Raw genomic sequence first — 16,410 nt, forward strand, 5'->3', positions numbered from 1 at the left:
GGCATCTTAGGGTCATGGACTTCAGAGGCTTCATCTCTAGCTTCACTCCTTTTTACTTTCAGCTAAGAAAATGGAAACTCGGAAAGATTAAGCACTTACCCAAAGCCACAGAGCTATTTAGGAGCCCTGCCAATGGCACTCCGTTCTTCCCACTCTCATGTCTACCGCTCAGCTGTGGCAGTGAGGGCAGCTCCCACTGTCTTTCAGTTTTATAGTCTCCCAGAGCCTAAACTGAAGGTGCCCTCCCTGCCTGCAGAGGCGTATGCTGTAGCGTGGAGATGTCTTTCCAAGACCCTTCGAGAAAAAGTCACAGTCAAGTCCCTAAACCTCGCTGTCTCTGGAAGACAATGGCTGTGCCCAGAGTAGCCACTGCAAGAAGGAAACCGGCAAGGGAGGCCTGAGCCCTGCCTCAGGGACAGATGTCACTTCTCTTACCAAAGCAGCAGCAGCACTGTGGATGCCAGACAAACTGGGCATTGGGTTTGGCTTTTCTTTCTGCACAAACAGATAACCTAATTCCACAATTCGATCTAACTGAGAAGAAAAGAGCACTTAAATTTTACACTAGACTAAACAGAAAACTCACAGTTTCAATAGCCACTTTTATATTAGAAGCAAAAAAAAGAAAGATTAAAAAGAGAAGACAGTTAGTAGATTCATTAAAAGAACAGAAAACCTAAATCCAGGGTGGTCTGTCCATTTTAGCTCAGGTTATGCTATTTTGGCTTATAGAGAGCTGGATGTGACATCCTAGGCAAACACTCGGGGCTCTCGTGGAGCTCTCCTGGTTCAGTTTGTGCTATGGGAGAAACTTAGGCTAACAGCTTGTGAAAAACAATTCTGATGACCCCTGGGCCTTGGCTTCATTCACACTCAAAGACTTTCCACACCTTCTGTGCAGCCCAGAGCCAGGTGGCAAGTGGCAGACAGGGTTCTCATCAGGATCAGCCAAGGCACAGACCTTTCTGGAAAATTCTTCCAGCAGAGTCTAGAATACAACTGAAAAGCTCCAAACTCTGGCTCTAAACTGTTAGGCCCCACAGATAGGAAAAAGATTTATCACATTTCACCATGTGATAATGTGAATGTGACTGACACGTATTGGTACAACTGAATCTAATACTGGATCAATTCTAGCTTCCAGAGACAAAAACACCACAGTTTGGGGCCAGGGAGTGCTGTGGATCCCCAAACACCAAAACAACAGTAAGATCTGAGTAAAACCCACTGGAGAGGACCCATAAAAGAATATGAAGACATTTCTCCGAAAGACTTAATCAGTCTGCTATAAAAACGATATACAATGCAGGATGCCAGCTAAGGTTTCTATTTGATCAGAGTAGAGATCAACCTTAAAATTCACTAGTGTTCATTCTGTCATATTCAAAATATCCCAATCCATCCATAATTTCCAATTCATACACACATGTTGAATCCCCAGGGATTAACATTAAAATATAGAGCCTAAATTCGTACCTTTCAAAAGCAATATGTCTAGTGTCGAGGCTGGTATTAATGACCGGGCTAGTGAGCCGCCTCTCAACTTCCCTGCCTTTTGGTTTCATCAAGTCCAGAGTGAGGCGCTCCATTTCCTGCGACAGGTCAAAGTGTTCGGTGGTGACCACTTTGTCATCATGGTTGACTTCCATCAACTCTGCCCAGTTGTCTGTTAATGGAAACAAGGGTGTAACTAAATGCAATGCAAAGAATTTGCAAAAGCAAGGAAGCCCCCATGTCAAAATGTATAATCTGATAAAGCCTAAAGAGTGTTGATAACCCAAGATCTCCTTGCACAGGGATGATCTGGGCTGCTTTCCCCAACTCATAGGAGACTTCTGGGCCATCTTCCCCAAAGATGCAGACTTTTGAAATAACTTGCATTCTTTCTTAGCAATACATTCCATCTATCTGCTTCTTAAAAAATACTATTACACATTTAATATAAATCATTTATACACAAAATTTGTTGGCAATACCATCTCTCACCCTCCATTAAGAGGTTCAAGCATATGGAGAGAAAATAAAGAGATAAAAGACAGGCAGCTTGTCCTTGAGGGCTCAGGAAAGTGAGACAAACATGTCAAAAGGTAACTGTGTTGGACTTCCAGGTCAAGATGGCGGCTTAACAATGTGCGCATTTTAGTTCGTCCTCTAGAACAACTACTAAATAACCAGAAACAGTACAGAACAGCTCCCGGAGCCAAGATAGTGACCGGACACACAGCGTACCCCAGTCTGGACCAGCTGGACCGGCTGCGAGCACCCCCCAGAACCATGAGTTCCCAAAGCTGCAGCAGCCAGCACCCCTCCCCCATACGCTGCTTCCCAGAGGGGAAAGGAAAGAACTTTACCAGCAGCAGGGACTGGGCACAATCAAACACCAATTGTGGAACTAATTAACAAATTCTGACTACTAAAAATAGGCCCCCAGCTTAGGTGAACCTGATCAAAGTGGAGGTTGCTCATTTTTGCCCCGGAGCCAAGGGGGCAGGACTGACAGAAAAAGGGGGGGAAAAAAGAGAAGGAAACAGAGGTTTTTGTGGCTGTGTATCTACAAAGGCTTGACTGCCTCTGGATATAGTGGCAGGACTTTTCAGGCTGCAACTGCCCCAGGCATAGGCAGAAGTGAGCTCTTTTGGGGGCTTACCTGGAGCTTGTGCCTTCCCCAGGGGAGGGGTGAAGCCCCACCCAGGTGGAATCCCTCCATTAAGGAATTCAGACACCAGAGCTTGGTAATTTGAAGCCATTAAAACCAGCCTACAACCTCTCCTCTGTCTCCACCACGCCCTCAGCAGGGAGAGTCTGCCAAAGTTAAAGGTACCACAACATCTTTTGCTGGTGGGACCTGCAGTCAGACAAGTGCCACGTACTGGGCAGGATAATAAAAACAGAGTCCAGAGACTTCACAGGAAAGTCTTTCAACCTGCTGGGTCTCACCGTCATGGAAAACCGATGCAGGTGACTCTTTCCTCCTGATAGGAGGCCAGTTTGGTCTGGGAAAATCTGGCTGGGGTCTATAATATCTAAGTAGACCCTCCTAAGTGTGTGTGGGGGAAAGGCACCACACAAGCAGGGCAAGAAACAAGAAAACAAGAACTGAAAAATTCTCCTCTGTTAAAAAAAAAAACTTAAGCTAAAGGTACAGATAAAGCTGAACAGAATGTCAAAGAACAGATAGACAACAAATTCATCCAGCAAGAAAACCCTAGATAAAAGAAGTGAAAGCAATCTCCAGAATAAACTAATTAAGGTAATTAAATGCCTAGACTCCAGCAAAAAATAACAAATCACACTAGGAAAATTGAAGATATGGCCCAGTCAAAGGAACAAACCAACAATTCAAATGACATACAGGAGCTGAAACAATTAATTCAGAATGTATGAACAGACATGGAAAACCTCATCAAAAACCAAATCAATGAATTGAGGGAGGATATAAAGAAGGCAAGGAAAGAACAAAAAGAAGAAACTGAAAGTCTGAAAAAACAAATCACAGAACTTATGGGAATGAAAGATACAGTAGAAGAGATGAAAAAAACAATGGAAACCTACAATGGTAGATTTCGAGAGACAGAACATAGGATTTCTGAACTGGAGGACGGAACATCTGAAATCTGACAAGAAACAGAAACTATAGGAAAAAAATGGAAAAATATGAGCAGGGACTCAGGAAATTGAAAGACAATATGAAGCGCATGAATATATGTGTTGTGGGTGTCCCAGAAGGAGAAGAGAAGGGAAAAGAAGGAGAAAAACTAATGGAGGAAATTATCACTGAAAATTTCCCAACTCTTATGAAAGACTTAAAATTACAGACCTAAGAAGTGCAGCGTACCCCAAAGAGAATAGATCCAAATAGACATACTCCAAGACATTTAATAATCAGAATATCAGAGGTGAAAGAGAAAGAGGGGATCTTGAAAGCAGCAAGAGAAAAGCAATCCATCACATACAAGGGAAGCCCAATAAGACTATGCGCAGATCTCTCAGCAGAAACCATGGAGGCGAGAAGACAGTGGGATAATATATTTAAATTATTAAAAGAGAAAAACTGCCAACCAAGACTCCTATATCCAGCAAAACTGTCCTTCAAAAATGAGGGAGAAATTAAAACATTCTCAGACAAAAAGTCACTGAGAGAATTTGTGACCAAGAGACCAGCTCTGCAAGAAATACTAAAGGGAACACTAGAGACAGATACTAAGACAGAAGAGAGAGGTGTGGGGAAGAGTGTAGAAAGGAAGACTACACTCTATGAGTAAAGGTAAAAAGAAGGAAAATTAGATATGACATATAAAATCCAGAAGGCAAAATAGTAGAAGAAAGTACTACCCATGCAGTAATAACACTGAATGTTAATAGATTAAACTCTCCAATCAAAAGACATAGTCTGGCAGAATGGATTAAAAAACAGGACCCATCTATATGCTGTCTCCACTCAAAGGACACGAGGCCAAGGACACAAATGGACATTTACACACCAATGTTTACAGCAGCATTATTAACAATTACCAAGAGATGAAAACAGCCAAAATGTCCATCAACAGACAGTCAACTAAACAAACTGTGACATTTACATAAGATGGAATATTATGCAGCTGTAAAACAGAATAAAGTTATGAAGTATGTAAGAACATGAATGGACCTTAAGGACATTATGCTGAGTGTGATTAGCCAGAAGCAAAAGGACAAATACTGTATGGTCTCAGTGATATGAACTGACATTAGTGAATAAACTTGGAATATCTCCTTGGTAACAGAGACCATCAGGAGATAGAAATAGGGTAGGATATTGGGTAATTGGAGCTGAAGGGATACCGATTGTGCAACAGGACTGAATATAAAAACTCAGAAATGGACAGCACAATACTACCTAACTGTAATACAATTATGTTAAAACACTGAATGAAGCTGCATATGAGAATGATAGAGGGAGGAGGGCTGGGGCATAAATGAAATCACAAAGAAAGATAGACGATAAAGATTGAGATGGTGTAATCTAGGAATGCCCAGAGTGTATAATGATAGTGACTAAATATACAAATTTAAAAAATGTTTTTGCATGAGGAACAAAAGAATGTCATTACTGCAGTGTGCTGAAAATAGATGGCACTTAATATTTTAAAATTTCAACTAATGTGTGAGACTAAAGCAAAAAATGTTTATTTGGTACAAATCTATACTTTGACTAGTGCATCTCCTAATATAACTTATGTAGATAGTTGATTGAACACCTTAAGTACATGGAACTTTGTATAGGACATGAGATTTTGTTGGTTTGTCCAGGTGATGCCCTGATGAATCCCAGAGTGATTTGATCAGTGAGTGGAAAAGTATTTGCAAAGTCCCCTTCAGGGAATGGTGAGAACGGGGGAAATCTCAACCTCCCGAAGTTGAATTCTTGATATTCTCATAAGCAGTGTGGACAACCAAAGCTATAGGCTGAGCCCCCAGTCTTGGGATTTGTTCATATGAAACTTAACCCCACAGGGGATAGGTCAAGCCTACTTAAAATTAAGCCTAAGAGTCACCCCCAAGAGAACCTCTTTTGTTGCTCAGATGTGGCCTCTCTCTCCAGCCAACACAGCAAGCAGACTCACCACCCTCCCCCTACCTATGTGGGACATGACTACCAGGGGTGTGGATCTTCCTGGCAGCGTGGGACAGAAATCCCGGAATAAGCTGAGATTCAGCATCAAGGGATTGAGAAAAACTCTAGAATGAGCTGAGACCCAGCATCAAGGGATTGAGAAAACCTTCTCAACCAAAAGGGGGAAGAGTGAAATGAGACAAAGTGTCAGTGGCTAAGAGATTCCAAACAGAGTCGAGAGGGTATCCTAGAGGTTATTCTTACGCATTAAGTAGATACCACCTTGTTATCCAAGATGTAATGGAGAGGCTGGAGGGAACTACCTGAAAACGTAGAGCTGTGTTCCAGTAGCCGTGTTTCTTGAAGATGATTGTATAATGATATAACTTTCACAATGTGACTGTGTGATTGTGAAAACCTTGTGTCTGATGCTCCTTTTATCTACCTTGTCAACAGATGAGAGGAACATATGGAATAAAAATAAATAATAGGGGGAAAAATGTTAAAATAGATTTAGTTTGAAATGCTAGTGATCAATGAAAGGGATCAGTAAGGGGTATGGCCTGTAAAATTTTTTTTGTTTTCTGTTTGTTATATTTTTCTGTTGTCTTTTTTTCTTTTTCTGAATTGATGCTAATGTTCTGGGAAATGATCATGATGATGAATATGCAACTATGTGATGATATTGTGAATTGCTGAGTGTATGTGTTGGGAATGTTTGTTTCTTGTAATTTTTTTTAATTAATAAAATTTAAGAAAAGAAAAAAAAGTTTTTTGAAAAGTAGTAATTAGAATTATAACAGTTTGCATTTGTTAAATAAATCAGTTCATTTAGCATCAAAAAAAAAAGATAACTGTGTTGGATCACAAATGATGTGTGCAAGACGACTTATCCAGAGAAGAAATAAGATAGGGATTGAATAATTAATAAAAATAAAAAAAAACATGTCCTAGATAAGGCTAATGAGTCTGAACGCATTTTAATAGTTAAAAAGCACTGTACTTCAGTATGAGCAGTGATTCTAAAACAATGGAACCACTCACCTTCTCCCTTAAATATAAAACTACGCCTCCCTCTTATCCAGCTCATGTTTTCGAATCCCAGCAACGTGATATCGACACGCAGTTTGGCACCACTTTTCCAAATACGACAGACATCATTCGGGCATATCCTGGAAACCAAGGGTACTGGAGAAGAGAAGTGTACTACTGAAAAAAACCAGAAGGCCAAAGCAGGACACCCAGGCCCAGGAAATCAGGATTCTGACTTTTAAAGAGTAGGGGAGTGGCAAGATGGTGATCATAACATAGAAGTGGACTTGGTGGCTCCCACAGTTACTGCATGGGAAATTGCTCTTGAAAAATAAAAATGGACCTTCTGTTCTAACGCTCTATAAAAATACAGACCTGTGTCTTGTCTAGAGAAATTTCCCCAGAGTATTCTCTATTTCCAAATGAACCCATTTATTGACCCCGACTCCAGCACAGCTATCAAGTGTGCCCATCTGGCGTTCCTTATTCACAGATGCTACTCTTACCATCCGGCCGCAGCCTACCATACTGTCACAGTCACCATTCAAAATATCAAATGTCTAAAATATGCTGCTTTTAACAAAACCTGAAAGAAGAGTGATTATTTGCATTAGAAAATAATGCGTGAGTTTCACAGAAGAACGTGAAGTTCTCTTCTTTCAGACACTTTTTCGTCATTTAAATGTTTCATTAAAAATATGACTTCTTGCCCGAAAGGGAAATCTGGAAGTGAGAATGGCTGAGAACATGGGAGACAGGAGCTTTTGTTAAGATATACAAGAAATAAAAGTAAAAACATCTCTGAAATTAAACTGTCAGTCAGTTTGCATTATGAAGTATTGTGGAGAAATACATTTTGTAAAAAAATAAGCCATTATTCACCTTATTGTCTTTCTCAGAAGTTGAGAAGAATCAAACTGAACCACATAAGGAAATAAGCATCTAAATTATGATGTATCTACCACTGAAATTCTAGCAACTTAAAGTGATATTTTTAGAAAGCAATCATTTGGATAACTGTCAGCCATAAGTGACAAAACAAGAAGACACAATTGTCCATATGGTATATTTATAGACCGCTGGGGGAAAAGTCCTATGAATAGGGGAAAAAAAAAGGTTGGAAGGAAAACACTCCAAAGCATTAAGAGTAGCTATGCTTAAGTGAGATTAACTGTTTTTCCCTATTCTTCTCTATGAATTTCCTAGATTTTTTAAAAAGGCATGTTATTTTTATAAAGAAAAATAAACCCATATTCAGGCTAAATAAACTTTAGAACAGAAATAACTAAACAAGCCTACAACCACTTACCCCAGCTGGTGAATTCCCATTTCATCTGCACGTAGAAATCTGGAGCCTAGAGGGCAGGCAAAGGTTTAAAATTAATTACCCTTGGCACTATTTACTAAATACAAATAAGCATAGAAAGGATAAAGAGAGAAAAGAAGAAGACATGCATAAAGCGCAACCCTATCAACACGGATGCTTATTTTACATGTAGGCTGCTTTTCACCTTGAAATAAAATATGTCAAGATGGTTAAGAAAGTTACTTGAAAGCAACAAGGCTGGAAGGGATAAAAGTCAAACTTGTTTTGGGGGCTCAATCAGATTCCTAGCAGTTACAGAAAGGTGAGCTTAGGAGGGCGGCAGCCTTATGTACTACCACACAAGGTGGGGAATAGTCTGTTCTCAACAAAGAGAAGGAAATGTCAATGCCATCTGTTCTATGGGGACCTTGACCTTGTGTACTGGGAACCGCTTCATATTCATCAGACCACTCAGTGAAACTAACAGAAGCTGCTAGAGATGACTTGCCCAGAAAGCAGATTTTTCCTCCAGTTAAGAGAAGGCTTTGCCCCACGCTCCTGTTAAACTTTGAGAATTTTGGCTTTCTCACACTCAGCACTACCAGAGCAGCCCCACTGAGGATTATTTTCTTAACTCTCATGAATTCCTATAGAAAGTTATTGGAGAGCAAATTTAAAAATCCAAGTGTTACCATCCAAAGAGCAGAAAAATACTAGAAATTCCAGGAGTTAGTTTCTGCTTCTTCACACCTCCAAGGTTTTATAGAAACAGAGGACTGAGAGGCTGAGAATCAACGCTGGAGTAAAACCAGCCAGGACTCCAATGATGGGCAGAGACAACTTCCAAGGGGTACCCAATAAGAAAAGCTGGCACATCTTATAAGGAGATGCTGCTGAAGAACAAAACTGCCAACAGCAGCGTTTGGTGCCACTAAGTACAGGGGTCACTTATGAGCTGCCCATAAGGTCAAGCAGGGGATACAACTTGATATAATCCATTGCTATGGATCAATACAGGAAAAAATAGAAAATCCTTTGCACTAAGTTTTTTAAATGAGGGATGACCTCATGTTCAAGCAGCTGTTGCCTGCTGTTATCTGCAAATGATGCTTTTAGTTTTCCTTGCAGTAAGCTAGATAAGAAAACAATAAATCCACATGATCTTTGAACACTCATAAACACAAATACAAAATTTTTTTTAAATGCACACAATTATTTTACATTCCAAGAGGGGGGTCTCATTGTAAGACATGGGAATTGAATATCTTAGGCATGCCTGAGTTTGAGTATCAAAGACATTTTTTAAGTGCTCAAATAATGAGCTGCCACTATCTTACTAATAGCAAAATTGTTCCTTTTCTCAGAAGAGTTATTAATTTTCCTCAATAAATGTTTTAACTAAATTGGTAAAGCTGATTTATCTAACAAATCTCTTGGAAGATCTTTTGGGGAGCTTATTTCTATGCTTAAATTGAGAATTAAGAAACATGAAAACTGAATCACTCGTACTTTCTTGTCTCCTACTTCCCTGGGAATACTGCATACAGCTGACTGAAAAGACAGTTCTTCCTGAAATATGGTAACCATCATCCAAAACACTTCTATGAGCCTAGAAGTAAATTAAAAAAAAAAAGTCTCAGTGTTGCAAAGCTCATGCACTTTTTCGCATGGACAGGCACCAGGAATCAAATCCAGATCTCCTGCACGGCAGGCAAGAACTCTGCCTGCTGAACCACCATGGCCCAGCCATGAGCTCATGCATTCTTTAATCTACAAAACAGATGAACCACTCAAAGGCCAAAAACTGCGAAAAATTAAGGCAACAGATTAGAAGTCGCAAAATACTAACAGCTAGAAGTGACGCAGGTAGCAAACCTCAGAACTTCAACAGTCCCTGAAAATCCCTGAACAGTAACTGATGCTCATCCCAATTTCCCTGAGTTATCTATTTTCAGGATGCTTCTTTTAAGTAATCGTGCACCCGGACAAATTATGGTCAGTTCCCATTTTTCTTAAAGTTATCATTTTGAAATAGCACTTCAAAGAGGATTCCCAGGAAAATAATGTGTGAAAGATCATTCCTTCCAACGAGCTGGAATGGCAAGGAATAATGCTATATGGAATTCAGTATGTCATCATCGCTAGTCATAAAACTCTCTAGGAAGGCATATAAGGAGGTGAAGCTGTGCCTCCACGTAATGTAGCACACTTAACTCAAAGCAGCACATCACCGCCCTTTTACAGATACCTCGAGAATTTTCTGGAGCAGCTCAGGAACCCCTTCAAAAGCTATGGATGTGTTGTGGTAGTCTCGATGTTGAAGGACTGTGTATACCAACTCGGGATCACCAGTGCTCACAGCCTCATGTAAAACTGAAAAGCAAAAAGGGTGGAATTAAATCACCAAAGATTCTTTCTAACAAACTCTAAAGCCAATGTGAAAAATAGCTTTACAGACCAAAGACTAATATTTTCTTCAAAACGGGAGAGAGGCTATAGTCAAACTTCATCCATTTTGACTGTGACTTCTCATTGCTAGCTCTTAAGTGAGTGAAAAGAAAATATAATGGAGTAGATTCTTCCTAGGCCAAATAAGCCCTAAACTTAGAGGTACCAGTGTCTCCCTAAACATCAACCATTTGCATTCCTCCACCCCATAATGTTGACACCCCTTTACAACTTGAAGAAGTTAGATGATCATTGCCCAAATATCCCTGAAGACTGAGAGAATGATCAAATGAGAAGGAGGAGTTGTAACAGAGAAGTTAGGATTGAACAAATGATTGTGACTACTGAATCATTATAGAGAGATTTGTTTTCAATTTTGAGTGTATTAGAACAGCCAGAAGGAAATACATGGAATGGTGGCACTGTAACCCAGACTATACTTTGAAATTTTCTCTATAACTACTTGTTAAACTATACTTTGAAATGTATCACTTTTCTGTATATTTGTTATATTTCACAATTAAAAAATATATATATAATGGAGTGCTCTTGGTCTCAGGTTGAAACCCTCTCCACATCCCCCATTCTTGCCACTCAATCTGAAATCCTGATGTTTCCAGAAAGCTGGCTTTAACAATCATGATTACATGGAGCAAGGGTAGGCAGGGCTTGTGCTTATGCATCTCTTTACTCAGTCAACACAAAACCCCTCTGTCCAATTGTAAGAAAGCCTGCAAAAAGGGTGAAATGCCAGGATTTCACCGGAATACGCAACTTATTTTCTTTTGATTTCTTTTGCCTATCTTGATGGATATACTGGAGTTCCCATCCTATTCCCTGGGGGAGAAACTGGCCCCCACACCCGTGTACTGCGGAGAGGAACTGTTGTGAGAGCTGCTCTGTGGATGAGAAGTCACACTCTACCTAGAGCTTCTGGTCGGGACAGCACAATTCAGGCAGCTGCGCTGCAGGGTCCACCAGCAGCATCGGTGGCTCTCATCACCCTGCTCGCTAGTCCCAAGGGGGAAGGGTCTTAAGGTAAAGATGACTGAGAAAAATTATGATCGAGACTGGCTTTTATTAAGAAAGAGAAACCAAAATGAAAGGGCTTAAATTATTTTGAAAGTATACTTGCCTGTCCATCCCTGGCGATTTTCTTTTGTAACATCTGCTTTATGCCGGAGCAAGACTCTAGCAGATTCCAAATGTCCCAAGGAAACAGCAAGATGCAACAAGGTTCGACCCCGTGGGTCTAGAGCCTCCACATTCTGTGAAGTGAACAGTGGCATTTAAATGTGAGTCTGTTGGTAGACAGGATTATATAAAAATGTGGAAATGTGTTTGGGAGATAATACTAAGTATAAAAAGCAGAAAACAGTATTTACATCCAGCAACACGGGCGCAAATGTATGCTTGCATGCGGGCATGGTGGAAATATGAATTTAGGGGGCTATAAATAAAATCTGTAGTTACTGACTTCCTTCTTCTATAAAAGTAAGTGCCTAATAAATAAGTGTTTGTTACTGGCTTCAGCTCGTCAAACACAACCAGGAGATTGACCTTCAGCTCTCAACGGTACTCAGATGAAATCTGAAAAAGGCCAGGGCTGGGTGGGCCACGGTGGCTCAGCAGGCAGAGTTCTTGCCTGCCATGCCAGAGACCCGGGTTCGATTCCCGGTGCCTGCCCATGCAAAATAAATAAATAAATAAAATTACATTAAATTAAAAAGGCCAGGGCTTTCATGAAATGCAATCACCCTATGACACGAATGTGAGGGACATCTCAAGCACGTATCAGCATTCGCGTCTAGTACAGGAAGCACAGGACTTTAATCAAAACTGAAAGTATAGAAGATAATTTGGGCCAGAATTAAATTGCATTCTCTAGCTGGATTCCTACCAAGATATCACTTTCATTATTGTGTATTGAATTCCAAAAGCCCTGAAGTAGCTCATAAAATCCTGTGGCACCCACAGCTCCAGCCAACAGGCGTGATCCACCAGGAATAGCTGTGGATGTACTTACAGATAAATGTAAAACACACACACACATCATTTGGGTCCACTTCCCCCTCAAGGGTTTTCTTCTCATGCTAAATGTACAGATTGGGCTTTTGTCGCGTCACTCCTATTATGGCCCTTTTTAAACATTTGGTCTACAGAGCCCATAAACAACTAAGTCTGAATGACCAGACATCTCCTTCAAAAGATGGCTCTGAAGGTATTTCAAAGGACACAATAAATTGCCATGGGACTTTTGGAATATATATAATTAACACCATAATACTTCTTAGGAAATATGCTTTATCTTTATTTGTGATGCCAGTTGTCCAGAAACAAACTGTAATCTCCAAAGATATCTAGCACATCCTGCTTAGTGGGCTACAGGGACAGAGGGTAAAAGCAGGACTTGGGTAAATAACTGTAGTCGAACAGCTATTGAATCTCCCTGTTTTGCTAAAATTATATCAATGTTATTATGCAGTGAGGACAAGAGCTGTAATCGAGAAATAACAGGAGTGCTGGAAGACATTCTGCTAAGGGAACAGAAGTCCCTTCCGAATCAATCCCAGGCCTGGTGTTCTCCCAGGCGCTGAAATCGTTGGAATGTGGGCCACGCCACCTCCTCCGATTCCCTGATTTTTCCCTGGGTTATGGGTTGTCTGTCACCAAGGAGATTGAGACTTCCAAAGGAAGGGGTCCAAGTCCTATATTTCTAGCTTCTGCCATCCTAGTTTCTAATTTTTAATAGATAGTAGTTTTAGAAAAATTAACGAGGCTAAAAACTATAAACTTCGTTGAAGTTTGGCAGGAAAGAAATAATTAACAAATTTATTAATTATCATCCTACACATCCATTAGATAAACTGCTTTCTTATCTAATAGTTCAGTCTAAATAAAAGTGCTAGGTTTAGCAGGCTGCATGACATATAGGAGGCACTTAGCAAAATTTATCACAGAAAACGGAAACTCTATTTACTTATATGTCACAGTCCTGCAATCCATACTCCAGGACAGTGGTAACATCTGAGACTAAAGATTAATAAGCAAGCTCCTAGACAGTCTTTATGTATGAATTAAGGGCAAATATTTTTGTACCCTGGGAAAAAACATATGTATAAGCAATACAGTGGCATACTTTGCATGGCTAATGACTCTTCAGGGCGTCCTGTACCTCCCTTCTCACTTGAAACGATAGAAAGGGGGGAAATGCCATAGCATAGTATGCATTCGGGTTAAAAGCACTGATGAAAAGCAATGGCTGAATAAAGATGAGAATGGAAATTAATGAAATGAAAAAATAGAAAAATAGAGAATATCAATGAAACCAAAAACTGGTTCTTTGAAAAGATCAACAAAATTGACAAAACTTAAGTTAGATTGACCAAGAAAAAAAAGGGAGAAGACTCAAATTCTTAAAATCAAGAATGATTTTAAGACAACTGACTCAGAAGAAATAAAAATGATTATAAAGGAAACCTATGAAAAACTGTATGCAAACAAATGAGATAACTTAGAGGAAATGAACAAATTCCAATAGAGACACAAACTACTGAAACAGACTCAAAAAGAAATAGAAAATCTGAATAGACCTATAACAAGTAAAGAAATTGAATCAGTTATTTTAAAGCTTTCCATCAAAACAAGCCCAGGCCCAGATGGCTTCACTGGTGAAATCTACCAAACATTTAAAGAAGAATTAATATCAATTACTTACAAATTCTTCCAAAAAGTAGAAGAGGAAGAAAAACTTCCCAACTTATTTTATCAGTGAGTATCATCCTGATACAAATCCAGACAAAAATATCTCAAAATAAGAAACTACAATCAATATCCCTTATGGATATAGACTCAAAAATCCTCAACAAAATATTAGTAAACAGAATTCAGCAACATATTAAAATTATACAGTGACCAAACAGGATTTATCCCTGGACTGCTAGGCTAGCCTACAATCTGAAAGGCAATTAATATAATGCACCATATCAATAGAAAAAAGGACAAAAACCATATGATCATTTCAATGGATGCAGAAAAATCATGTGACAAAACCAACACCCTTTCATGATAAAAACATTTAACAAACTCAGAACAGCAGAGAAATTTTTCAACTTGACAAAGGGCATTTACAAACCACCCACAACTAACGTCATACTTAATGGTGAAAGACTGACCTCTAGGGCAGGCCACAGTGGCTCAGTGGCAGAGTTTTCGCCTGCCATGCCAGAGACCCGGGTTTGATTCCCGGTGCCTGCCTGTGTGAAAAAAAAAAAGAAAAACTGACCTCTAAGATTGGAAAAAGACAAGATGTCCACTAGTGCCACTTCTGTTCAACATCGTATTGGAAATTCTATCTAGATCCAGGAAAGTAAAATAAATAAAAGGCACCTAAACTGTAAAGGAGGAAATAAAAGCATCCCCATCTGTAGGGACATGATCTGTAAACAGAAATCTCACTAAAATCTGTTAGAATTGATACAAGTTTCAGCAAGCTTGCAGGACACAATCAATATAAAAAATACAAACTACTATTTCTATATATTTCCAAAAATGAAATTAAGAAAACAATTCCAAAACAATAGATCAAAAAGAATAAATTACTTAGGAATCAATTTAACAAAAGAAGTACAAAACTAAATGAAGACCCAAAAAAGAGGAAAGGTATCCCATATCAGAAGACTTACTGTTAAAATGGCAATACTCCCTAAATTGATTTACAGCTTCAATTCAATCCCTATCAAAATTCCAGTTGACTTTTTTTTTTTTTAAATCATCAGGCTGATCCACAAATTCATACGGAAATGAAAGGAACCCAGAATAGCCAAAACAATCTTGAAAAAGAAGAGCAAAATAAGAGAACTTACACTTCCCAATTTCAAAACTTACTACACAAAGCCTCAGTAATCAAGACAGAATGCTACTGATAAAAGGATAAAAATATAGGTCAGTGGAATACAATTAAACACACATTTATGGTCAGTTGATTTTTCAGCAAGAGTGTCAAAATAATTCAATGGGAAAAGAAGTCTTTTCAACAAATTGCTTTGTTTTTTTAAAAAAAAAACAAAAAAACAAGCAGATATCCACAAGCAATGAGGTTGGGGTGGGCCACGGTGGCTCAGCAGGCAGAGTTCTTGCCTGCCATGCCTGAGATCTGGGTTCGATACCCAGTGCCTGCCCAAGCAAAAAAAAAAAAAAAAGAGAGAGAGAATGAAGTTGGACCCCTTTCTTAAACCCTACATGAAAATAGACTCAAAATAGATCAAAGACTTAAGCATAAGAGCTAAAACTAGAACTCTAGGAAGAAAACACAGGAGTAAATCTTCATGAACTTGGAATAGGCAAAGTTGCTTAGCTACAACAACAAAAGCACAAACTGAGAAAAAATATATAAATAAAGTGGATTTCATCAAAATTTAAAACTTCGTGCTTCAAAAAATACCATCAAGAAAGTGAGAAAACCCACAGAACAGAATTTAGTATTTGTGAATCACATATCTGATAAAGATCTTATATACAAAATACATACAGGACTCTTACAACTCAACAACAAAAAGACAAACCCCATTTTTTTTTAAATGGGCAAAGGATTTGAATAGATGTTTCTCCAAAGAAGATATACAAACAGTCAATAAGCACATGCAAAGAAGCTCAACATCATTAGTCATTATGGAAATGCAAATCAAACCCACCATGAGAGACCACTTCAAAACCCCTGTGATGGATGAGGAGTACCTCGGATCTTCCCACCCTGCTGACAGCAACGTAAAATGGTGCAGCTTCTTTGGAAAATCAGTTATATGTAGATTGACCATATGACCTAGCAGTTCCACTCCTTGGTATATACCCAGAAGAAATACAAGCATATCTCCACACAAAAACGGTACAAAAATGTTCCAAACAGCACTGCTCATATAGTCAAAAAGTGGAAACAACCCAATGTCTACCATCCGATAGATAAATATCGTATATCCATGCAATGGAATATTACTTAACGAGACAAAGGGATGAAGTTCTGATGCATAACTACAGC

At 39.2% G+C, this 16,410-nt stretch overlaps 1 protein-coding gene across 2 annotated transcripts in view; it reads right to left on the minus strand.

The window, feature by feature from the left end:
- The window catches only part of ANKRD13A (ankyrin repeat domain 13A), a 36,387-nt gene that overhangs the window by 14,146 nt on the left and 5,831 nt on the right, over window positions 1–16,410 (minus strand). For both annotated transcript variants that reach the window (XM_077160053.1, XM_077160054.1), the window contains exons 2-6: window positions 11,512–11,644; window positions 10,177–10,301; window positions 7,932–7,977; window positions 6,635–6,778; window positions 1,477–1,666 (exon numbers count right to left, since the gene is read on the minus strand). In XM_077160053.1, the coding sequence (XP_077016168.1) occupies window positions 1,477–1,666; window positions 6,635–6,778; window positions 7,932–7,977; window positions 10,177–10,301; window positions 11,512–11,644 (638 nt within the window). The remainder of the gene's footprint in view (window positions 1–1,476; window positions 1,667–6,634; window positions 6,779–7,931; window positions 7,978–10,176; window positions 10,302–11,511; window positions 11,645–16,410) is intronic.

This window comes from Tamandua tetradactyla, chromosome 5, assembly GCF_023851605.1.
Source record: "Tamandua tetradactyla isolate mTamTet1 chromosome 5, mTamTet1.pri, whole genome shotgun sequence".
In the NCBI taxonomy this organism is placed as follows: Eukaryota; Metazoa; Chordata; class Mammalia; order Pilosa; family Myrmecophagidae; genus Tamandua; species Tamandua tetradactyla.